At 40.7% G+C, this 25,790-nt stretch overlaps 1 protein-coding gene across 8 annotated transcripts in view; it reads right to left on the bottom strand.

The window, feature by feature from the left end:
• HEMGN (hemogen) overlaps window positions 1-25,790 on the bottom strand; it is a 44,498-nt gene continuing 18,708 nt past the window's right edge. For 7 of the 8 annotated variants that reach the window (XM_060100995.1, XM_060101000.1, XM_060100999.1 and 4 more), the window contains 4 exons: window positions 9,963-10,088; window positions 8,121-8,214; window positions 2,933-3,993; window positions 1-564 (listed from right to left, as the gene is read on the bottom strand). In XM_060100995.1, the coding sequence (XP_059956978.1) occupies window positions 2,934-3,993; window positions 8,121-8,214; window positions 9,963-10,088 (1,280 nt within the window). In that variant the 3' untranslated portion in view covers window positions 1-564; window position 2,933. Of the gene's footprint in view, window positions 565-2,932; window positions 3,994-8,120; window positions 8,215-9,962; window positions 10,089-11,747; window positions 11,806-25,790 lie in introns of those variants that run through there. The other variant, XM_060101002.1, reaches the window with a different exon arrangement.

A 25,790-nucleotide genomic window follows, 5' to 3' on the forward strand; every position in this document is an offset into this window, starting at 1 on the left:
TTTTAATTGTTCAGACTTAAAAATGGGAAAAGAGAGGGCTCAGTAATTTTCCCCTGAAAACAAACATTTATTTGACTAATTCTTAAGGGCAGGACTAATTCTTAAGTCTATTTGACTAATTCTTATTTGACTTATTATTTGACTAATTCTTAAGGGCAGGACTAATTCTTAAGTCTGTTCCCACCACTATCCTCTCCCTAATATACCTACACATACACACGCGTGCGCACGCGTGGGTGTGCACACAGACACACACACACTAGCAGGATGTTGTCTATGTGGTAGAGCCTGAAAAATCACATTAGTTCTCTCTTTCAGATGTGGTCTATATATGGGGGAAAAACCACTGTTAAAATATTAATGAATATTGTAGAGATTTCTACCATATTTTGAGAAAAATCACACATATAATGTACTAAGATGTGAATTTTGTTGGACAACTATGATGGTTGCACATTGTTAAAGCAAAACAACTATAAATTTCATTTTCTGGGTGAATCTCTTGAGGAACGTTCGGAATTGCTGGTATCTCTGGTTCTTCTGCTTTGGGTTTTTCCTTCATTTCTGTAAAATAAAATAAAATACGAAAATACATTTAATAAATGGTATTGGGATGATTGGCTATCCACTTGGAGAAAAAAAAACTCTACCTAACACTTTGCACAAAAACAAATCTCAGATGAATTAAAGATTTAAATATTAAGATACAGTAAATGTTGTAGAAACAATAGAATATTCCTTTAATCTTAAGGTTATAAAGGCCTTTCTAAGCAGACCACAAGCCATAAGGGAAAAGACTGACAGGTTTGAATCATTAAGAATTAAAATCGTGACAGGTTTGAATAACTAAAAATTAACATTAAAATTTTGTCATATAGAATGCCAAACTACTATAAACAAAGTTAAACCACAAACAACAACTAGAAAAATATTTACAACTTATATGTAGGTAAAGATTTAATAACTATTATTTAGAGAGATTTTTAAAATCAATCAAAAAGGTAGATATCCCAAATATAAAATGGAACAAGGATTCAAACAGGCAATTCTCAAAAGAAAAAAACTGAATTCATAATAATCATAAAAATATGCCTAGCAGCATTAGTCATAAAAAAGTGGGAATTAAAACAATTAGTTTTTTTTTTAACCTAGCATAATAGGCATAGATTTTTAAAACAATCATGTGCAGTGTTGTCAAGGGCATGGGCAACAGGCACTTACATAAATTCTTGGTTTCTGTGTATTGCTACAACATTTTTGGAGGCTAGTCTGACAGAATATATCCAGACTTTAAATGCTGGTACCCTTTGGCCCAGGAATTCAACTTCTAGGGATTTGTCCAAAGGAAGTAATCAGACCAACTTAAGCTTCCAGTGCCTTAGTTTCCTTATCTATAAAATAAGGATAATATTATTCATCCACTAGGGTTTTTAACACTGAATAAAGTGATTCACATGAAATGTTTAATACAGTGTCTGGCAGATAGAAAGTGCCAAATAAATGTTATTTAAATAAATGTTACTTCCAATGATGTTCATTGAACATTGCTGTAATAGTAAAACTTGGCAGTAATCTAAGTGTTCATCATTATAGGGATTGGTTGAATAAATTATTGTACGTATAATACTGTACAATTGTTACAAAAGATGTCATTAAGATGGCCACAATATATATTGTATGTGAAAAAAAGCAGGTTATAAAATGGAATGTATTGTATTGATACCATCTCATTTGTTAAAACAAAACAAAAACTTAACCTTGGGGATCAGAGATAGGAGATGGTATTATAGGGGACTTTTACTCTACAGTCACTTATATATTGCTTTAATTTATTATAATAAACATTTATAATTTATTATTATGACAATTTTATAATCAGCAAAAAGGAAGGTATTTCCACTTGTTTGGTAAGACAAAGCCCAAAACAAAATAAGCATTAATTAATTGCCCATCTTAACCTTGCTGGGTTTAAAATGAAACTCTTAGAATTGGGCACTGTGTTTATTAGAGCTGCTTCTCCATCAGGGGACTCCTGTCAGTACAAGGAGTGCTTCATATGTCTGCTTTTACTGTAATTTTTTAAAAGGTATTTCCTCAAAACCTGTATTACTTGGAATACAATAACCCCAGGTTTTTGTTGCACTCATATTTTAGGAGAAAGAGAAAATAAGCTACCAAGGGATTTCTTTAGAACACAATTCCCTGGGGATAGCTATGGTCTGCTAGACAGCCCATTTCTTATACTGTGTACAGTATTGCACAAAGAGAATCAAGGCTCTCAGTTATGTCCCCGAGACAAGTCAAACTGAAGAAAGGTCACATTATTTCTTAAACGCTATGCAGAGGAGAAAGCTTTTCAGGAGCAAATATTTAAATAGAAAGGGTTTGGGGTAAGCCTGGTAAGCCCTACAAGAATGAGTTCCCTATTACCAGGATCATATTTTATGTCTTTGTATCTCCCTCGGTAGCTTCTACCATGAATTTACTTACCTTTAGTTTGCCAGGAAATTTTAATTTTCTAGAGAAAACTTTATTCACCAAGTTTTCTTGTTAATCTAAATGTAATTGTCCCTTAAAATATTTTGCACATAACTCACTCTATGTGTGGTTCATTCTTCTACACTGGCTAAAGCTTCCCAAAATGGATAGTATGTACAAGTACCCACTATACACACTTATAGTTTCAATGATTTTCTTTTAATTATATGGTAATATACCAACAGATATTGGTTGAATGAAAAACATTTTCCACTTGAAACTAGCCAAAGACATTGATGATACCCACTGAGATAAGTGGGATAACCCAGGATTGTCAAAGAAAGCAATAAATCACCGCTGCAAGGGAGATAAACCTATCTGGTACTCTGATTATGAGCAGGGAACACAAATAAGTGGCATATCACTAGCTTGACCCCAATTAAAAAAAACCTACCTCAAGGAAAAATATAAACATCCTTAGCATCTTCCTGGTGTGCTTTAGGATCCTGGTCTTGGGGCCCACCTCTTTCTTGGTACAGTCCTGGAAAGCATTCTTCAGGCACATCCTTATCTTTATATGTCTTAGTAGAGAGGTCTTCAGGCCCAGGTGTTTCTTGGTATATTTCAGGTGCATAGTCTTCAGGCCCAGCTGTTTCTTGGTATATTTCAGGTGAATATTCTTCAGACCCAGGTGTTTCTTGGTATACTTCAGGTGAATATTTTTCAGACCCAGGTGTTTCTTGGATTGTTATATGAGAGGGGGCTTTAGACACAGCAATTTCTTTATATGTTTTATGAGAAAAGTGTTCAGGTTCAACTGTTTCTTGGTATGTTTTTATAGAAAGCTCCTTAGGCACAGCTATTTCTTGTGCTTTAGGAACAAAATTTTCAGTCTCAGCTATTCCTTGACCTAGTTCAGAATTGTGTTCCTCAGGTTCAGCTCTTTTTTGGTATGTTTCAAGAGTGTAGCCTTTAGGCACATCTGGTTTGGGGTATGCTTTAAGAGGGCATCCTTCCAGGTCAGCTATATCTTCAGATGTTTTAGAAGAAAGGGCTTTGGCTGCAGCGGTTTCTTGGCACATTTTAAGAGAGAGGTCTTCAGGTTGAGCCATATCATGGTGCATTTTGGAAAGATGGTCTTGAAATACAGCTATTGCTTGGCACATTTTAGGAGAGAGGTCTTCAGATTCAGCCATATCTTGGAGTATTTCAGAAGGGTGGTTTTGTACTGCTGTTTCTTGGTATTCAGAAGAATTTTCCTGATAGATAATGCTTTCTTGACCTATTTCAGAAAAATGTTTCTTGGGCACAACTCTTTGCGTGGAGGCTACCGGAAGGAGAGCTTCGGTCACACTCCTGGGTGGTTCAGTTTCTTTCTCTGTAGGTGTTGGTGCTTTCTCCATCATTTCCTTTTCTAATTGTGACAGAGGCTCCACCTTCATTTCTCTATTTTGTTGTCTCTTTCTGCCTCTTTCACTTCTTTTTCCTGTTCTCTGCCGCTTGCGTTTTTTCTCTCTATAGAGAAATCAGAATTAGTGTCAGCAACAGGGGTCCAGAATTCAAATAAACATTTGGTAATAACAGTCTCAGGACTCCCACTGCCTTGTTGCACGACCTTGAACAAGTCACTTAATCTCTCTCTGGGCCTCAGTCTCCTTGTTTGTAAAATGAAGAAGCAGTTCTAGATGCTCTCAATTGTCGGGAGAGGAAATGACCCTCAGGACTTTTTGCCTTTGATGCCTTCCTCAACAGGAACCTTCTTGGTGAGTGTAGCATGTGTGTGTGTGTGTGTGTGTGTGTGTGTGTGTGTGTGTGTTTGCATGCATTTGAGAGCATACATTTAAAGCTTGGTTATGGAAAATGTATTGTTGATGTTATACATTAATAGACTGGCATTCTTGTTTATATACTAGTCTCTTTGGGTTTAGTCTATGTGAATTCATTTCTCTATACCCTGGGTAAACTGATATGATTGTGTTCCTAGATCTGCAATGCAGGCCTGCTCCTCATCTGTGCAGCCTGCAGGTGAATGATGTATATGTCTTGCTTATCTAATACAGTGCCTTGTGTAAAGCAGGCTAAGTGGCCAAAGCTGAGTCCAAAGCTCCAAAGCTGCAAAAACACTTCCCTGAGGTAAAGCAGCTTGGTGGAAAGGCATGAGTGGTCATATTATACCTACTCTGAACCAACAGATAAAGATCTAGAAGATGAAAGGATATGCATGGGTATTGCAACCAATGACAAATTGTTAGGTACTGCAAATATAACCAAATACAGACGGCTAATATAGATGGACTTGGGGGAAGAAAAAGATACTATAAATAACATTTCATCATTTTTCTAAACCTATTGAAATTCTGTTTCATGCTACCTGCCCCGTGGAGCCTTCTCCAACAGACCACAGGGCTGAAATGCTCTCCTGCTTACCACTCCTATAGGATTTATTATGAGGATTATGCTTAAGGTAAAGAACATAGGCTGCCTCATCCTGTAGTTATTTCTGGAGAAACCCTATTTCTTTTAGTAAACAAGACAGTCTTTGGAGATAAAACCCGTGTTTTTTACACCTATGCAATGCTTGTAGTTCCTTGTACACTTAAAACATGTATACCCTATTCTGCTTTTGTGTGTTTGAAAATTTCCATAATTAAATTTTTTTAAAGGTTGTCTCATCAAAACCAGTTTGAAGTCAATATAAAAAAGGTACATATTGTAATAGTACAGTTTAAAATAAATATTAAAAATAATATAGAAGGTAAAAATGATATGGTACCTCAGCATTTGGAAGTTTAATTCCAAGTAACCAAGGTAACAAGATAAATTATAAAGTCCTTATTGTCAGATTTTAAAAAGATGATGTATGTGAATTCTTCAGGCAACATTATTATCCTAGAAATTAAATCCTAAATAATTTGCTATGTAGATCTCTATATGAGGGAAATCTGAGTAATGTTCCATATTCTTCCTGGTAGTTTCTCAAAAGATACAAATATATCTGTGTGGCCTAAAATTTAATCTGTACTCAGTCACTTATCAGCTATGTGATCATGGGCAAGTCACTTAAACTCTCTATGCCTTGATTTCTTCACAGGTAAAATGGAGTAAATAGTATCTGCCCAACCTCATGTGGTTGTTCTAAGAATTGCATGTAATAACGTATATGAATGAATCATCCAGATAGAAACTAGTACTCTTATATAAATATCAGAAATATACATATACATATATATGGCGCTTCCTATATGCCAGGCACTGTTTTAAGTAATTTACTTATTCTGTTATCTCATATAGTCTTCACATCAACTTATGTGGTAGATACTATTATTATCTCCATTTTGTAGATGAAAAACTGAAGCACAGAGAGGTTGAATAACTTGCCCAAGGTGAAATGGCTAAGAAGTAAGGGAGCCACTCTTCAAATCTAGTCACTTAGCCATCTGGCTTTAGCAGCCAGGCTCTTAACTATTACACTCTACCGCTTCTCTCTGGAACTAGGGTTTCACTGTGTAGAATGTTGTAGTGAGGACAGCCCTCAGTAGTATAGATATGTGTCACAACAGCAAGGCCAGCCAGCTGCCAAGAGGCTCACCAAGGTTCCACCTACTCCAGTGACTTCTTCAGCCTTGCCCCCCTCAAACCAATGAGCACAGAAGCCCAATTCTATAGGCATACTGAAACCAGCTCCATTTCTAGGGTCAGAGCTCATCAACCAGCCCTAAGAGATTGATATGTAAACTTAAAGACCAATTTTTAAATGAACAGTGAGAAATGCAAAGACTTGGGAAGGCAAGAAATGATCAGAAGGTTGCTTGGTGAGTAAGGAATTAGGGGAACTAATTGTGTGTTCTTCAACAGTCACCTGCCAGAGGACTTGAGTACAGAAGTTTCTGCTATAACATATATGCATTCCTGAAAAACCTCACTTTCTGCAAAATCATGCACTAAAAGTGACAGTGCTTATGGGGAAAAAATAAAGTTGGGGCAAATGACTCAAATCCTATGCAACTTTTTAACACTAGCATAAACAGTAATTGGGACAAGGGAGAGATAACTTGGATAGTCCAGACAGGCAGCTTACTATGGCTGGAGGCTGCCTCAGGGATGGTAAAAATGCACAAAAGCAACAGTGTAAATGCAGGCTTTCAGTGCTGAGATCATGCAAATAAGGGTGCTCTGAGCCAGCAGGGCTGCCACTAAGTTGAGCACAGGAGGAAGTGCAACCTGCTATGTGTGGAGATCATTGCAAGGCTACTAATGTCCTTCTCTGGGGAAGAAGCCCCGGAGGAAGGCTGAAAAGGACCCTGTCTATACAGCAGCCAAGCTGAAGGCTTTTTCCTTTCCGCTGAAGGCTTTTTCCTTTCCTGCGAAGGTTTTAACTCTATTCCCACTATTCTGGCTTCTTCTGAGTAGGAAAAATTATGAACTAACACAATTTCCACATTATACTGACATCATTCTCCTATTTACCAATCACATGTGAGCTAACTGGTGTTGTAGAAACATGTGTTGTTGCAGAACAGACGATACTCAGTCCACAGTGGGAATAGGTACTTAAAACATCTGCACTGTATGTTTTTTTAAAAAATGATGCCTAGAAAAATGTATACCTATGTTTTTTGGGTTTTTTTTTTTCACAAAGCAGAGCCCGGCCCTGTGAAAAATGTATACCTATGTTATTTTTGCCATTGAAGGAAACATTTTTACAGTAAAGAAGAAATACACATCTAAATCTTAAAAAATTTTTAAAGAAGAAGAGTGCTTAGATCAGTGGTTCTCAACTGGGAGCATTTTACCTCCTCTCCCCTGACCCCAGGAGACATTTAACAAGGTCTGGAGACATTTTTGGTTGTCACAATGGGGAGGGGAGAGTCCTGTGGGTTTCTAGAGGCTAGTGGTGCTGCGAAACATCTTCAATGCACAGGACAGCCTCCCACACAAAGAAGTCGCCTACCCACAGCATTAATAACACCAGCGTTGAGAAACCCTGGCTCAGATGGATGCTGTACTTTGGCTCCTTGGGCTCCCTTTTATTTCCAAGCAGGCAATACCTCTGTTTTCACAGTTATATTCTAAATGGTGCAGTTAGATGCGGCCTAATTTATAGTCATGTTCATGTACTCCCTTCCTGAGATTACATACAGCTGACTTTGGACACTTAGGAACTCTCAAACTCTTCCATCACTCATTTACAGACAGTGCTTTGGTTTACTCCATGGAGAGTTAACTACACTCATTCAAGAAGAATTTCACTAATAGAAAGCTTGGAGAACAAGCTTGGGGGTCTTCTCAATGGTGTCTCCCGCTCCCAAAAGATACTTCTATGGTTATATTACTAGGGTGGTTGAACACCAGGCCTCTCTACAATATACATAATTTGATCGCCTGGTACTGTAATTAAAAGAGACCATAAATAAGATTCTGTTCCCATCACTTTACTAGATGGGTGACTTTAGGCAAGAGATTTAACCTTCAGAGACTTGGTTGTTTTTTTTTTTTTTTTTTTGTAAAATAAGGATAACAGCTCCCAATTTATGGGATTTTTGGAAAGATGAAATATAGTGCGTAAAAGTGCTCAGCACCACTTGACAAGTAGCATATGCTAGATAAATATCAGTTCCTTTCCCCTTGCAGCAATACCATACCCAAATTGCCATTGTGAAGTTTGCTTTTCTTGCACTTCAGCTTTTCTTTTTCTGAGTTGCTCTCTGTTTCTTAAACTCCAAGTTCCAATGACTTCTGTAGGATCAAAATGAAAGTTATGGGAGATAATGATGAATTGTGGCATTAACAGGAAAAGAGTCCTATAGAAAAATGGTAGAATCCCCTTACTGGGTGTGTAAGTTTTTCCTCCTAGCCTTTTGAGGACAAGAACTATATCTTATTTATTCTTGTATCTCTGAAGAATGCCTGGGAGCAAACATTCGGTCAACATTTTTTAAATGAAAAGGTCAGTATTTGTACATAAGTGTGCTACCAACCTATTAATTTTTTCAAAATAGTGTACATATTGTACAAACATAAAAGAAAAAAATCAGCCATGTTCTGCCACCCTATAACCTGTTTTCATTTTATTCCTTGTATTCATCTAGTCCCTATATTAAACAAAGTTGCAATGATGGCATACCACAGTTTTATCATTTATTAACCTGATACATCAAAAATATATTCCATCATCTTGTCCTCATAATTATAACTTTAGCAGTTACATGATACTTAATTGAGTTGATGTATTCTCATTTATCCACTCACTCCACTCGTATTGAGCATTTAGGTTGTTGCCAGTTATTTTTTTTTGCCATTGTAGATCAAATTATAATAAATATTTCATGTACACATGAATATATTTCTTTTTTTTCTTTTGTATATTTTTCCTTTGGATGATGTTTCTCCAAGTTCTTTGGAATATTAAAGTTAATATCAAGAAAGGTTCTGTTGCCATCCAAGTTTGTGAAAAGTTAATGTTGGTCTTTGATGTAGAACTTCTTAGAGACTATAGAATGATTTCAAATTTGCACCGGGACCCCCAAAAGAGAAAATGCCCCTTGGACCATGGCACCTTTTGTTTTTAGGACAGAAGTCCTTAATGGTGAACTTGGATGGGGGAAAATTATACTTTTATTTTTACCAATCTTTAATTTAAATGACCATTTCCTTCAATTATGAATGTAGGTAACAAACCACGGTAGTTTTAGCAGTGTGTGATTTTGTCACAAAAAGAAATTACAGATTTTCTTCATATAACATGACAGTTATTGCAGATACCTTAAAATATCATTTATTTGAGATGATATATTTGATTTGATACAGTGGTAATTAGATCCACCACTAGATCTTGTTATTTAATGCATCTATAAATAAGCACATATATTATTATATCATAGTTTTTTATTTTGATAACTTATCTTAATATAATTGTTTCCTTTATAATCCTATGTATTTAATTTTATGTGTTTAGACTTCTTAGTCTAAGAAGGGGTCTAGAGGTTCATCAGAATGCCAAAGGGATCCATGGCATTAAAAAGTTTTAAATCACTGCCTCAAGGCCCAGGGTTCTGCAAAAGCAGCAGAAATGCTGCTTTAGGATAGATCCAAAGACTAAGATTAGTGAGTCAAAAGAATAAACACTATTATCGTTCTTGCTACTTATTGCCAGATCCCTTTCCAAAAGTTTAACTATATTTATGCTACCAAAGAAGTATATGGTTGTATCTGTTTTACCACAACTATCTGGTATTGGGTATTTTCGTTATCTTTCATTTATATATATTATTAATAATTTATTTATTATTTCCTTGTGTTTCTCTGGCTTATTAGAATCTTAGTGCTAGAAGGCACCTCAGAAAGTTATATAGCCCCAATTCTTTCATTCTAATATATGAACGTATCCAATTATGCCCCTTTTTTGCCAGAGCCATAAAAAGAGGAAAATAATCATAGTCCAATCCTTCCCAACAGCCACTACCTCTTAAGGTCTCTTTCATTACCTGGAACATGGGTCTCTTCCTGATGAGGATCAGGTGTCTGATGGAGCATCAAGTGAGACTGGTCCTTTCCCAAATCCATCTTGCTGCAATACCTTCCTGCTGTTTGGTCTGACTTCCACAAGAACCCTTTTTGAAAATGTCAAAAGTAACTAACAGTTAAAAACACACACATACCCGAGTTGACTTGTCACTTGACTTCCTGCCTAAAAGTTTTATCTAGTTGGACCACAGCTGCTGGCTACTTCTACTTTCTTTATCATACTGCACAGGTGTGAGCAGGGGGCCCAGCTGGTGCTATGTCCTCCTCCACCATCGTGGCTAGTTATACAGGCAGCCCTGCAGCCACAGGCTGGTACGTCACAGCCACCGGTATGGCAGTCATTTGGGTCTGCTAAGAAGTACCTGAGTCCGATGTTCCTTTTTACATACAGAGGTGGCATAGTATAGGAAGAACACCAAGTCTAGCACCTAACCAGCTCAATGTCCTTGAACAAGTCACTTCCCCTTTCGTGACTATCCTTCCTCATTTGCAAAGTGGGTGAATAATTCCTGACTTGCCCACCTCACACAGTTCTTGTGAAAGTGAATATTATGAATGTGAAAACTATGAAGATGTGAAATTAATCTTATATTGTTTTCCTGCATGTGGCATTTTCTCATCTTAACCTGATGCAAAGTAATGGAAAGTCTTGCTGTTAGACTTAGATAATAGACATAAAGAACTAAATTGGGAATTCAAAGCAAATTTGAACCCTCTTCTGCTCACCTAATCATTCACAAGTGACTCAAGATAACTAGTGAAATCCACTGTGACTCAACCAGGGAAAGTAAAAAAGCATTTCTTAATGAAAATATCAGCATATTATGTCACAGAAATTAAGTTGAAACCAAAGGAATCACCCATCTTCAATCGGTCACCCGATTTGTGAAGGCAAAGAGGCACAGAGGATCAGGATTGTTCACCAAGGAAAGGAACACTGACCACCTCCTATTACAGGCAAACAGTCTGTGAGATGCAGGGTTAACACTGTATCTGGAGTCAGATACTGAAGTGAAGAGAGTTTGAATTCCAGGGTTGCCACATTCCCTAATTCAGTCACCTTAGGCCACTTAGTCTTGGAGCCAGTTTACCTACCTACAAAATGGGACAATATTGGTATGTACCTCATGAGGTTATTGGGATGACTGAATCAAATAATGCATTTCATATGTGCCTGTCATATTGAATACATGGTGCCTAGCATATTCAACCTGCTTAGTAAGTGTTACTTGCTGTTATTAGTAATAAAAATATAGTGACAAGGGCCTCCCTGGTGGCGCAGTGGTTGGGGGTCCGCCTGCCGATGCAGGGGACACGGGTTCGTGCCCCGATCCCGGAGGATCCCACATGCCGCGGAGCGGCTGGGCCCGCGAGCCATGGCCGCGGAGCCTGTGTGTCCGGAGCCTGTGCTCCGCAACGGGAGAGGCCACAGCAGTGAGAGGCCCGCGTACAGAAAAAAAAAAAAAAAAAAAAAAAAAAAAAAATATATATATATATATATAGTGACAAGATTTTGGTAAGTCAAGTCACAGTTTAAATGCACTAAAGAACTCAGAGAAAACCTGAAGGGAATCCTTTATAAAGAGAAAACCTTTATAATATGAGTAGATGCCCTCTACTTCCATAGACTCTTAAGGCATTAGCATCTCCTCCTAAACCATCTAGTCCCTCCCCCTATTTTATACACAGAGAAATTGAGAACCAAGGAGGGGGAAGATTTACCTGCCCCAAATTTTCTTACTTACTGGTGGCGCCACATCTTACTGATTTTAAGATGGGTCATCTTGTTATGCTTCATCTTACCTGGGTATGAAAATGTATGTGTGATGTGAACATATGAGAGAAGCAGGTTTTTCAAACACACTGAAAAATATTGAGAATTATATAACAAGCACTCAAGGGCTTACCACCAAAACAATGTGGCATTTAATTACTAGATCCTAAGCTCTAGCTTTAAGTTTCTCGGTTCCCCAGTCTTTCTCATAAGTTAATCTCTACCTAAAAATTCAGATAACTCCAGGGAGTCCCTATTCCAAGAAGTCCTATAGGGAATGGAAAGTGTAACTTGCAATTTATCTCATGATAATTTTTGGATTTTCAGATACAGGGTTTTAAAAACCCCAATACAAGTTAAAGTAGCTTTGAAAATTATAAAACAGGAGTGTTTTATAACTTAAACTGGCATTTTAAATTAGTCGCTTTATTTGATATGTTTTAATTCTTACTGATTAGGTTATTTCTTATGATAATGAAATAAGATAACCTTTTAGAATACTTCTAGGACGTCTTACAGAAGATACAGAATTACTTCTTAAATACAATTATTCTTAAAGCTTGTAAGACCCAGTTCAACGATTCAGCAAACCTTCCTGAATGCCTCCTCTGTGCCATGTACTGAGCAAGGCTGTCAGACTACAAAGGTGGACGAAGGTGGACCGATGTTAGTCCCTGAGTTCTAGGTACTGTAGGCCCATAGAGATATGCACATCTTTATTGGAGGAAAATAATATTTAGACCCTTTTCACCCTGCTGCAGCCTGCCTAAGTTGATTCCACCCCATGTTCTGATATCTAGGAGCAGAATGTGGAGGGACTGTATGAGGGTGGGGTCTCAAGTTAACAGTAATTAGAGAGCAATACTGGGTGGAGGGGGCAGGTGGAGGGAGTTTGGAGCAAACTAGATTGGAAGTTAGGCAAGGTGTCTCTGTTGTGATAAGCAGGCCACAGCAGGAACTTGTCTGGGACAAAAATAGCCAGTCAGTAAATTCACAAGCCATAGTTCATTGTCCTTTCCCTCTGTAGTGAAGTCTAGAGTCGTTAGCAGTATGTGAGATGTTAGGCATTCAAGGCCAGATATTTTTAACAAAAGCTGCCTTGTTCTAGAGTTATTTGCATATATACATAGTACCTCTCTCTAGGCCACAAACTCTTTGAGGGTGGTTACCACTCCTGATTCACCTTTCTATCCCCACAGTATAATCTAGTAGGAGGCTTAGCCCAGAGCAGTCCCCATAAATGCTCTCACTCCTGTATGCAGGGCCAGCCTCATGGGTGTGCGGCCTGTGAAAGTACTTTATACGCTCAGAGGGGCTGATGCTGCTGTTACTTAGTAATACCATCATCTGTTCCAGAGCTCTTTCTACTGTCATTCACTGGCACTGACCTCTGTGCTGAAGATATAGCAGTTAGGATTTCCCTGGTGGCGCAGTGGTTAAGAATCCTCCTGCCAATGCAGGGAACACGGGTTTGAACCCTGGTCCGGGAAGATCCCACATGCTGCGGAGCAACTAAGCCCGTGCGCCACAACTACTGAGTCTGCGCTCTAGAGCCTGCGAGCCACAACTACTGAGCCCACGTGCCACAACTACTGAAGCCCACGTGCCTACAGCCTGTGCTCCGCAACAAGAGAAGCTACTGCAATGAGAAGCCCACGCACCACAACAAAGAGCAGCCCCTGCTCACCACAACTAGAGAAAGACCGCGCAGCAATGAAGACCCAATGCAGCCAAAAATTAATTAATTAATTAATTTTTTGAAAAGAAGAAAGAAAAGTGAGCATGGAATGATAGGATAAGGAACAAGGGGGGAAAGTTGATGGTGGTTGCTATTTTAAACAGGGTGACAGTTGTTCGGGACTGAAGGAGGTGAGGGGCCTGCCAGGCTGCCATCTGGGAGGGCACTGTAGGCAGAGAGGCACTGGCAAATGGCCTGAGGTGAGGGAGTGGTAGGAGGTGGGTTCAGAGAGGTAGCTTATTGCCTTTTGTAGGGATGTCTACTCTGATTGAGATGGATAGTCATGGGATGGTTTTGAACAGAGGATGGATGCCATCTGACTTTTTTTTTTTTAATTTTTGGCAACGCTGCTTGGCATGCGGGATCTTAGTTCCCCAACCAGGGATCAAACCTGCGCCCGCTGCAGTGGAAGCATGAAGTCTTAACCACTGGACCTCCAAGGAAGTCCCTGGCATATTTTTCAAGGATTATTCTATGTAAAGAACAGACCATGGGGACAGGGGAGGAGGTGGAAGCAGGGAGACCAGTTAGAAGGATCCTGCAGAATCCAGATGATTAAGGCTTGGACTGTGATGAGAGTGATGAAGAAGTGGTCAGGCTTTGGAGTAGCTTACAAACTGGATATGCAGTGAGTGATAAAGAATCAAAGAGTATTACAAGGGCTTTGGTCTGAGCAACTGGAAAGATGGAGATACCATTAACAGACAAAGAAGACTGGGGGGAGCAGGCTTGCAGGAGATGATCAGGAGTTTAGTGGACATGCTAATAGATTAGGGAAAAAACAGCAAAGGAGCAGCCAGTGAGGCAGAGAATAAACAGGAAAGTGTAGTGTTCTGGAAGTCAAGTGGAAAAAATGTTTCAAGGAGGAGGGAGTGATCAACCTGTCAAATTTTGCTACTAGGTAGATAGAAGGAGGATTGAGAATTTTCCTAACAATTTCTTTCCTAAGAATTTAACTAATTATGGACTGGAGCCCAGAAAGGTTAAGTGACTTGGCCAAGGACATACAGGCAGGACCAGCAACATAATTTGCAGGGCCCAGTCCAAAATGAAAATACAGAGCTCCTCCTTCAAAAACTATTAAGAATTTCAAGGCAGCTACAGCAGAGTATCAGAATGTCAAACCCATCACAGGGCCACTTTCACAAGTGCTTCCCTGAATCTTTGTGGCAAACTTATAAAATAGCTATTAGTATCCTCATTTTTCAGATCAAGGCACTGGTGCTCAGAGTGTACAGTGATTTTACTAGGGTCACAGAGCTAGACTGGTAGTTTGAGCATGAAACCTGAGCCTGCAGCCTCCAAGTCTGGCCTTCTTCCTACTAGACCAAACTAGATATTGAAGGAGAGAATTGCTTTCCTGCCTCCTGACCCATCTGGAGCACGTTTAAGTAAGTGTTGAGGCCTTGTTCATGCATTTCAGAGGCCTGGTTGAACTGGGCAGATGTGGGAGGGAGGGAAAAACATTCCTAAGAACTTCTGCCCTGGGGCTCTTTATGATGGGGGTGAAAAGGGAGCACTGGATACTATTCAGTGAGAAACTTGACCTAATAAAAGTGCCCCCAAACTGATGTAGTTTTAGGCCATATTGATAGAATTATAGAAAAGAGGGCGCTCACTTTGCTACACTTTGGTTTGTCATCCCATATATGGAGTGTTATGCTGTGAAGACCGTGTGAATGGAATTTGAAAACGTGTAGAAAAAAAAGAGCAAGGGATTTGGGACTCTACCATTTCCTGGCTGTGTAATTTGGGGGAAAATCTCTCAATTCTTTCTGATTCTCAGTTTCTTCCCTTATAAAACAGAGAAAAAGTAATACCTCCCAGGGATTCTGGGAGGATAAAAGAGATCATGAGAGCTTTCTATAAAATAAAAAGCACTGTGCAGATAGACATGCCATAAACTCGGGCAGTGTTAATAGTATTATTGGAAGTGTTCTAATGATAGTATTATTGGAAGTGTTCTAATGATACACCTGGGCATTGTCCTGGAGTGCATTTGGGTGGAAAAGTGAAGAAAGGGAAGCTATCATACACTTTTTTTTCTTAGTGTTCTTTCCTTGCTAAAATACTTTTTCAAACCTTTTAAATTATTTTCAAAGAGTTGATCATGCTTTGTTTTCCTTAGTGGAGAAGGGGAGTTTCTGGTTTCCCTCTCTCTCACAGCCTGTTGATGCATGATAAATAAGTTCTGTCTCTGCTGAAACAGATGCTACTGCACACATACAGATAACACGGTCTATGACTTTAGGATGGCTGTAACCTGACTTTCAATTTAGTTTGTTCCAAAGTCCCTCCTCCGGCCTCCTCCACCAGTATTGCTTTCTATTTCTTAATGAATAGACAATAAGCATCTCTGACTAAACATTGATGTGTGGTCATTTATCTGGGGAAGAACAAGTCTGCTCCCACCTTGAGCCCCCGTCACATCTCTGTCCTCACATTCCTGAACTTCCGGAACTAACAGTGTACTCTCAAGTCGACTGCTTCCTTTCCCCACATAACTTCTTCTTTCCTTTGCATCCACAATCTAGTTTTCTCTTCCACGTATTGTTCTCTCATAAGTCAGCAATGATTCCTAATGGCCAAGTCCAGTGGTCCCTTCTCACTTCTCTCTCTCTGTGACTTCACTGTAGTTTCTATGGTAACGTGTTCTTCATCCCTCCTTCCTCCCCGCCCCCTCCTCCACACACTTCTCTTTTACTCCTCTAGCTATGAGAAGTACTTCCCAAGGATGACTCCTCTGAGTCTTTTCTCTCTCACTCTTAGACAGTCAATCCAACTGTATACCTTTAGCTATTACCTTTATGCAGATATCTTCTAAATAATTACCAGTCTGAGTTGAAAGATCACATTTTCAAGTGTCTCTTGAATATCATTCTTTACCTGAATATCCCACTGCACCTTAAACTTAGCATAGCAAAAAGCAAATATAGGGCTTCCCTGGTGGCGCAGTGGTTGAGAGTCCGCCTGCAGATGCAGTGGACACGGGTTCGTGCCCGAGTCCGGGAAGATCCCACATGCCGCAGAAAGGCTGGGCCATGCCGTGAGCCATGGCCGCTGGGCCTGCGCGTCCGGAGCCTGTGCTCCACAACGGGAGAGGCCACAACAGTGAGAGGCCTGCATACCACAAAAAAAAAAAAAAAAAAGCAAATATATCTTCCCCCTAAAACCAGTCTCTCCTACGCCTTATTTCTGCCATTCTTAACTATTCTACTATAGAAGAGCGGCACCTTGTTCCTGGACATCCAGTTCTAATTGGCAATCCAGTTCAGAATTGCCTTTTCCTCTGCCTCCACCTCCTCCCTTTGCTTCTCACATCCAGTTGGACACAGTTCTGAGTTTATTGTTCCCAATGTCCCACATGCTTATTCCCTCTTTTCCTTTCCCATACCACCATCCCAGAGGGGGACCTCAACTTCTCATTGGAAGTATTGGAGAAGCTTCCTAAGTGGTTTATTTTCTTCTATCTCCCCTCACCTTCCCCAGATTGTCCTGCACAAACAGCCAGAACACTCCCCATAAAACTGGCTCAGAACTGGTCTCTACCCCATTTAGAATCCCGTAAAGTCTCAGTATTATGTGTAGAATAAAGACTAAACTTGTCAGTCTGGCATTTAAAGCCAACTTCCCAATCTTGTCTCCCATTACTTTCCTGAAAATACCCAATGTTCCAATTAAATAGTGCCACTTGCCCTCCCTGTTTGGCTTTGATTCTTTCTAACACCCACAGTACCTTTATTCACACCTCCTTGCTCTTCAGTGCTCTTCACTTGTGTCTGCTCATCCAGATGGTGAGTGCCCCCATCACAAAGCCTTTGGTGATGATGATGATGATGATATATTAGCTACTCTACAAACACATAATAGGTACCTGACATGTTACAAACATTATCTCATGTAGTTCTTCTAACTAATATTATCCCCATTTCACTGCTAAGGAAATTAAGGTTTAAAGAAGTTAGGTTACATCCCAAGGTCACATAAGCTCATAGGTGCCGTAGTTAGAGCTCAAAACCAAAGCAGTCTGACTCTAAAGTTCACAGATTTAACCATTCTTTTCTACTACCTTTTCCTACATAGAGGTGATCTCTCCTTTTTGAGCTATAGTGTCCCTTGATCTGAGCCTCTTGTATGATAAATATCACATCATATTTATTTTATTGTTCACATGTACACATCTTTTCTACAATGTTCATTCAGCAAACATTTATTGAACATTTATTTCTTGCCAGCCCCTTTACTAAGAATTGGAGACATAGAGAAGAATCAAACAGGAGTCCTTTCCTCCAAGGAACTCAGTCTAACTGAGGGTGATAGACAATAAGTAAATCTGAATTTAGAATATAATACAGTATGATAATTTTAACATCAATATTTCCAAATGTTCTAAGAGTAGAGGTGGAGTGCTTAATTCTGCTGTCATAGAAGTAGAAAGATAAAGATATTATATTGTGTATCCTCTAGCTATAATCCTCTTTATTCATAACTGCCTTGAAATGACTGCATTGGTCAACAAGTAGAATTGGAAAAATGATGAGGCTCTATGTGTGTAATAGTATTATGTGTTTTTTTCACTTTACAATAGTGTTAAGCTTTTCCCCTTTTATTAATTTCACAGAAATAATAATGATAGCCAATATTCATTGAGCACCTGCTTATCATATTCCAGGCAGTCTTCTAAGTACTTTATATAAATAAGATAGTTCATTTAGTCTTTACAACAGCTTTTAAGGTAGGTATCACTAATATCCCTATTTTGTAGCTGAAGAAACTGAAGCACAGGTATTGAACCTGCGCCCTAAGTCAAACACCTAGTAAGTGGCAAAGCTGGGTGGTTTGGATCTAGGAGGCCATATGCTTAACCACCTTGCTCTCCTGCCTCTCAATTCTACTTCTTTCATATTTAATAAAATAAGGCAGCAATATATATTCTTTTTTGATCCTCTCTCCCTCCTTTCTTTCCCATTTCCCTCTCCCTCATCCTCTCCCTCTTTCTGCAATTTGTTGACTATTTAATCTGTGTCCCAAAGTGTGTAGGGTGCTGGGAATATAAAGGCAAATAGGAAAAATGGCATACATAGAAAATTAAGGGAACACAGAGGAGGGACATCTAACCAAGATGAAGAGATAAGGTCAAAGCAGTCTTACTAGAATAGGTGATCTCGAGCTTAGGTTTTTTTTTTGCGGTACGCGGGCCTCCCACTGTTGCGGCCTCTTCCATTGCGGAGCACAAGCTCCGGACGCGCAGTCTCAGCGGCCATGGCTCACGGGCCCAGCCGCTCCGCGGCATGTGGGATCTTCCCGGACCGGGGTACGAACCCGTGTCCCCTGCATCGGCAGGCGGACTTCCAACCACTGCGCCACCAGGGAAGCCCTCGAGCTTAGTTTTGAGAGTGAATAGGAATTAACTACTATGATTCAACCAGGCTCAGAGGAACAAACACAGGCTCCAGAGTCAGATCTAAGTTCATTCAAATCAGGTTCTGTGTGGCCAGGATCTTCCACCCTCAATTCCCTCATATATGGAATGGGTATTATAACACCTACCTTTCATGACTATTATGAGAATTAAGAATGATGACTATTGGAAAGAATCTGGCACATAGCAGAACTTACTGCTCTGGCTGTCATTATGATTGTTCATAATCTCAATAACAGTAAGTGAAATAGAACTGTTAAATAATAAAGCTAAGCAAGGCATGAGAGTTATTTTATAGATAAGGAGATCCAGAGGGGGCCAATGTCACACAGGCCTAGTGGCAGCTGGAACCGGAATCCAGATCCTCTGAGAGTTCTATCATTTTCCCTTTACCTGCCTGTTATTCCGAACTCTTCTGTCTACAAGTCAATCTACCTTATCCCCTGGTTTGATGAAGTATTTCCCAAACTTTCCAATTGTTACATTCTCTCTTCATGATTTTTGCCCTATTCTTGTAATAACACCTTCTGTATTATTATTTACTTAATGTTTTCCGTCAAATAAACTTATTTTTCCTAAAAGTATTTAAAATGGAAATTTTATATCACCAATGTAAATGGAAAACCAACAATATCACCAGTGAAATCACAGGTTTGTGGTATAACAAATTATAATTCTTCTAAGGTACATTAAAATAAATACTGAACTATTAAAGTAAAAGATGTTTCATCTGAAATTATCTGCACTGCCCCAAGTGGAATGAATGCATATCACCTCTTGGGAAAGGTTGGCCTATGTAATTAATCAGTGAATTCTTTTCATTTCACAGAATTTCTAGATCATGTCCAAATTATCCTAAAACCAAACTGCCCTTTGCAGGAACTGTTTTATAATTCAAAAGGGACAGAGCAAAAGACTCGATTCATTCCCTGGCCTGCCACTGACCCACTGTTATTCATATCAGCTTCTCCACAGGGTCTCTATTTGAATGCTAACCTCTCCTCTTTTTTTTTTTTTTTTTTTGCGGTACGCGGGCCTCTCACTGTTGTGGCCTCTCCCGTTGCGGAGCACAGGCTCCGGACGCGCAGGCTCGGCGGCCATGGCTCACGGGCCCAGCCGCTCCGCGGCATGTGGTATCTTCCCGGACCGGGGCACGCACCCACATCCCCTGCATCTGCAGGCAGACTCTCAACCACTGCGCCACCAGGGAAGCCCTAACCTCTCCTGTTTTTGCTCTTTATTCACTCCTTGGAGTTTTAGCTACTGGGGCATAGAATATGTACTAGAACCTAACATGATGCTTTAGTCTTATTAATTTGGAAACTTCAACTCCCTGCTTCCAGCAGATTCTATCCCCTGGGCTTGAAGTTTAGAGTTAGCATAACCTAGATGAGTCCCTGCCCAAAAGTAAACACTGCTGAAGAATTGCAGCCTTCCAAATGGTTCAGCGCCAGTGCTGAATGTTATACTATACGTTCAAGTAAATGGTCGTCACCTGAACCAGTTGAGGTAGAGATGACTCTGGCTAGAACTCTGCTACTAGGTGGACGTAAAAGCCAATTGCACCATTCTCACCTGTCAACTAGGTCTTGAGCTTTGGTTCCAGCACTTTCCATTGGTGGCAGCCTGCCTTGCTCCCTCCCTAATTCTCTGACACTCTCCGTTCCCCCTCCCTGCAAGTCCTCCTCTGGGTAAGTTCGCATCGGGGATGTTTGCATACCAAACACTTAGCTAATTGATATTCTGTCACAATCTGTTCAACAAATGTTAGGCTTTCTTGTATTTTGGGTTTGTGCGTGGTGTGTGTGTGTGTGTGTGTGTTTTAGTGACACTTTGGTTGTGTTTTTAGCCAGAGAGAAGAGAAGGAGTTACTTTAGCAGGCAGAAAATGTATTGTCAGGTCTTCCTTCCCTGGCATTCTCCTAAGTGGCTGTGAGCACCTTTAACAGATGGAGCTCAGGATGTGATCAGATCTGATTTTATCAGCATTTATCTTGGGCAAGTTCAATGTGAGGATGAAGACTTCCTTTGTGCTTCTTTATGTTCTGTATTGTCACCCTTTATTGTTAGCACTCTCATCTCATTTTAGGGAAGCCAGAGTTGCTCAGCTGTGATAGACACCTGTGTGGGAGTCATGTCGCAAAGTCTGATGTTCCACTGGAAGAAAAGAGGGTGCAGGTCTGCCCCAGCTCTTTGTAATGAGCCCTCCCCTCCCCGTCAGCAACAAGCACATCTATTCTTAAGTGTCAGAATGTTCTTGGTAATCAAGAGAGAAATTAAAACAAACCCAGACAGAATTGCCATCTTCAGAGACTGCCAGCAATACTCAGAATTACCCATAATACTTCTATCTGATTGGCTTGGTCTTCTTTTTTTTTTTTTTTTTCTTTTTGCGGTATGCGGGCCTCTCACTGTTGTGGCCTCTCCCGTTGCGGAGCACAGGCTCCGGATGCGCAGGCCCAGCGGCCATGGCTCACGGGCCCAGCCGCTCCGCGGCATATGGGATCCTCCCAGACCGGGGCACGAACCCGTATCCCCTGCATCGGCAGGCGGACTCTCAACCACTGCGCCACCAGGGAGGCCCCGCTTGGTCTTCTTGATGAAAATAAAATAGGATGTTACATGTTATTACTGCCATAGCCTTCATTATTAAAATTGGACACTATGCTTCACTTCTCAGGAAACACTAACTAATAGGAGCAATTATCACCCTGAAGAGTGTGTGGTGCAGCAGATAGAGCCTGGACTCTTGGATCAGAAGATAAGTAGGGTATCTATTTCCACAGAGCTGCTATTAACTTCTGTTTTTACCCAGTTCAGATGGGTGTACAATACTTTGTGCTCATGCAAAGAGACTGGGCAGAATTATCAGGCAGAATTTAAATAACTTGGTCCATCCAACCAAGACAGATTTTCCTTTCTAGAAAATCCTACCCCTACCCTGATCTATGGAAAACTCCATTCCCATATCCCACTACCAAATATGGCACCCACATGGATTCAGTCATCTCTCTGAGGAGGAATGAGTAGAATGAAACTTCACTAATCCAGTCAATTCAATTCCCCTTTAATGGGAATTAAATTAAGATCTCAATAAGTCACAACAGTTCTGCTTTCTAGTCTTATATAGAAATTATGCCTTTAGCTCTAAATCCTAGTTATCTCTGACAGAGGAAGTGAACAATTGATCAAGTAATAGAGTTGCTACAGCGTAGGGAGTAGGAGTGGAAAGAATAGATTGATGAGTAGGTGATACAATATGTAAGTAATGGGCATGAGACTTTCTAGTAAGTCAGACAGCGATGCTTGACTGGGCAGGAGAGCTATTTGTTTTGGAAGTTACTTGCAAACTGGTAATTGTACTTTATGGAGTTACCTGAACCTGGGACACAGTAAACACTAAATTTCATAGAATTTCACCGCTGGAAGAAATCTTCAATGTCATCTAGTCAAATTTCCCAAGAGATGTCTGAAAGCCCTGTGTGGACTCAATTTACTAGAAAATGTTTCTGATTTCAAAAAGTTTATTAAAGAAAACCCCACAGAGGAACTTCCCTGGTGGCGCAGTGGTTAAGAATCCGCCTGCCGATGCAGGGGAACACGGGTTCTTCCTAGTCCGGGAAGATCCCACGTGCCGCGGAGCAACTAAGCCGGTGAGCCACAACTACTGAGCCTGCGTGCCACAACTACTGAAGCCCACGCTCCTAGAGCCCGTGCTCTGCAGCAAAAGAAGCCACCACAATGAGAAGCCTGCACACCGCAACGAAGAGTAGCCCCCGCTTGCCTCAACTAGAGAAAGCCTATGCGCAGCAACAAAGACCCAACGCAGCCAAAAATAAGTAAGTAAATAAATAAATAAATAGTTTAAAACCCGCAGAAATTTTTACAAGTAACCCCATATGTTATAGTTCTGATTATTACTTCACAACCCTGGGAAAGTCACTTCATTTTTGTGGGCCTTTGCTCAAAACATGACCTTGGGCAAGTCACTTCACCTCTCTGGATATTAGTTTCCTTATCTACAAATAACCCCAGCTCTGTCTTGTCTGCCCCTCAGGGTGGATAACAGGCTCAAGAAGATGATAAAAGTGGAAGGTTTTGGTAACCACAGGGTATGCTGTACTTTCTAAAACATAAGAAGTGTTGCTACCAGCTCCTACATTCCCCCTCCAGCGGCATCCCAATGCTAAGCAAGAGTAGCAATGCTTCATCCCTCTCCATTCTATTAAGATGTTTCTCCCCCTTGCCCATAATTCTCCCCCATAGAATTACCCACAGATGGGTCCCTACAGGAACATTCTCCAAGGGGTCCTGTGTTTTTTTCATGAAAGACAAGGAATGGGCTTGTGCGAGTCACAAAGTCTGAGAGGGAACGAGCTGCACGCATACAGGGAGGCTTTCAGTGGGAGCAGCTGCAGGCCTTTTGCTTTTTTGCACATCCTCAGCTACCAGTGCCACTTGGCCCTAGGCCTCTATCAGCAAGGGTGAACCCTAAGGAGCATGGCAGCTCCACACAGAGGACCCTCATAGCAGAACCTCATAATGGCACAGATTATTGTTCATTCTAACAGGCATTTAGTAAGTGTTTGTTGTGAGTCAGGTCCTGTGCTTGCCACAGTGGGTAAGAGATGAGTCAGATGTGCTGCCTGCCCTTGAGACCTCACAGTTTAGTGGGAGAAACAGACTCATGAGTGTCATATACAGACTGGGTTATGACCAAAGCCCACACAGCGTTTGGGCACAGTTGATGGATCACTTAAGTCTGTCTGAGGGCTCAGGCTGGGCTTCTCAGAAGAGATAAGATTTAAATGTTACCTTAACAAAGGTGTAGAAATTCTCCAGGGGGATTAAAGGTGGTGGGGGGCGCATTTCAGACAGAGGGAGGTGCGAGTATACAAAGGCACAGGGATATGAAAAGGCATCTTGGCTCTGGGCACAGTAACAGAGAAGCTGGAATGTGTGCTACACACCAGGGAATGGAAAGACCTGAAACCAGAGGGGTAGCTGGGGGCCCAAGGAGAGGCTTTTATGATGTCATGGGGAGCCACTGAGGGGTTTTATGGAGGAGAATGCCATAATCAAGTAATGTTCTTAGAGCATTTAGGTGACAATAAGGGGGCTGGGTGGGAAAGGAGAGAGAAGATAAATTCACTGAGGGTATTAAAGGAAGGGACAGATTCTAGAGAGATTTAGAAGGTAGAAATGACAGATCTTATTATGAGAAATTCTAAGAGCTCCAGCACAGAAAATTGAAAGAGAAAGACAGCAGACTGAAAATTTAGTGAGGGTCCACAGGTAAGATGACAAGATATCTTGTATCAAGCAAATCACACCCTGACTTCCATTTCTTGATGGCCTGGCCGAGATGGCCTATGTAATGTTTATGGACAGGAGGTCAAAAGCTTTTATTACAAATTATTTTTACAGCTACAGAGGTGGATTCAGCAGATCTGGCTGGCTAAGCCAGTGTTTCCCTCCTGCCCCAAAGCTAATTGCTTTGTCAAGGAGGATGCTTTCCCCAGATAGAGAAAGGCCACATTTTGGTTAAGGATTGACAAATAGCTATGCCAGGATCTCCACACTAAGTCCTATCTAGATCCATGCATTACCACAAAGAACTGCATAGCTCAGAATGCTTGGATGCCTATAACATACCGTCACAGACCACACATGTGGCGAATTCCCAGAAGAATTGATATATGAGCCGGGTCTTGAAGAAAGCAAAGGAAAAATAAGCACATTAAAATGATATCCTACCTGGTTTGGCCCTTTTTTAGAAGTACACCTAGAATGTTCTAGAGCAGAGCTGTCCAATAGAACTTTCCACAATGATGGGAATGTTCTTCTTTATGATCCTATATGGTAGCCACTAGTCACATGTGACTATGGAACACTGTAAATGTGGCTAATGTGATGGAGGAACTGATTTTTTTTAATGTTATTTTTAAATTTATTTATTTATTTATTTATTCATTTATTTATTTTTGGCTGCGTTGGGTCTTTGTTGCTCTGTGCGGGCTTTCTCTAGTTTCAGCGAGCAGTGGCTACTCTTCGTTGCAGTGCGCGGGCTTCTCATTGCGGTGGCTTCTCTTGTTGTAGAGCACGGGCTCTAGGCGCACGGGTTTCAGTAGTTGTGGCGCACAGGCTTAGTTGCTCTGCAGCATGTGGTATCTTCCCAGACCAAGGCTCGAGCCCATGTCCCCTGCATTGGTAGGTGGATTCTTAACCACTGTGCCACCAGGGAAGTCCCAAGAACTGATTTTTAAATTTAATTTTTATGAATTTAAATTAAAATAGCCACCTGTAGCTAGTGGCCACCATGTTGAACAGCACAGCTCTGAAGCTCACTTAGCAAGCCTAGATGCTGTTTCCCACGCTTATTCTTTGCTTCATTCTCCACGCCTGTCTCTGTTCTCTTCTGCCTAGTCCCTCCAGGTTGATATACTAATTGACTATCTTCTAGCTTCCAACATTGGTCCTGTTTCCTGGTTATTGATTTCCTCTCTCTCATCACAGCAGAACCCTGGACTATCTTCCATTTGACTCATACCTTAATACCTCCCCAACCTGTGCAGGAGTGTGGGCCTAGAGGAAGTAATTTCAGAGAACCTGTCCTGCCACGTTGGGCTCTCCACCAGGCCTATCCTCTCCCTCCCTTCTTTTCCTCAGTTTCTTTTCTAGGCCACTTTAACCAGCTAGTTAGTGACCTGGAACATTCTTTGGTGTTTTCCCTCCCTGACAGCTTGAGTTAGAGGATGGAACAGTTGGAGGATGGAGGTATGTATATTGGGGCTGGGGAGGGAGGCTTATAACTGGTTAAACAAATGCTTTGATTTGAGGTCTCTGGGCTCCATC

Source organism: Mesoplodon densirostris, chromosome 6 (genome assembly GCF_025265405.1).
Source record: "Mesoplodon densirostris isolate mMesDen1 chromosome 6, mMesDen1 primary haplotype, whole genome shotgun sequence".
NCBI lineage: Eukaryota > Metazoa > Chordata > Mammalia > Artiodactyla > Ziphiidae > Mesoplodon > Mesoplodon densirostris.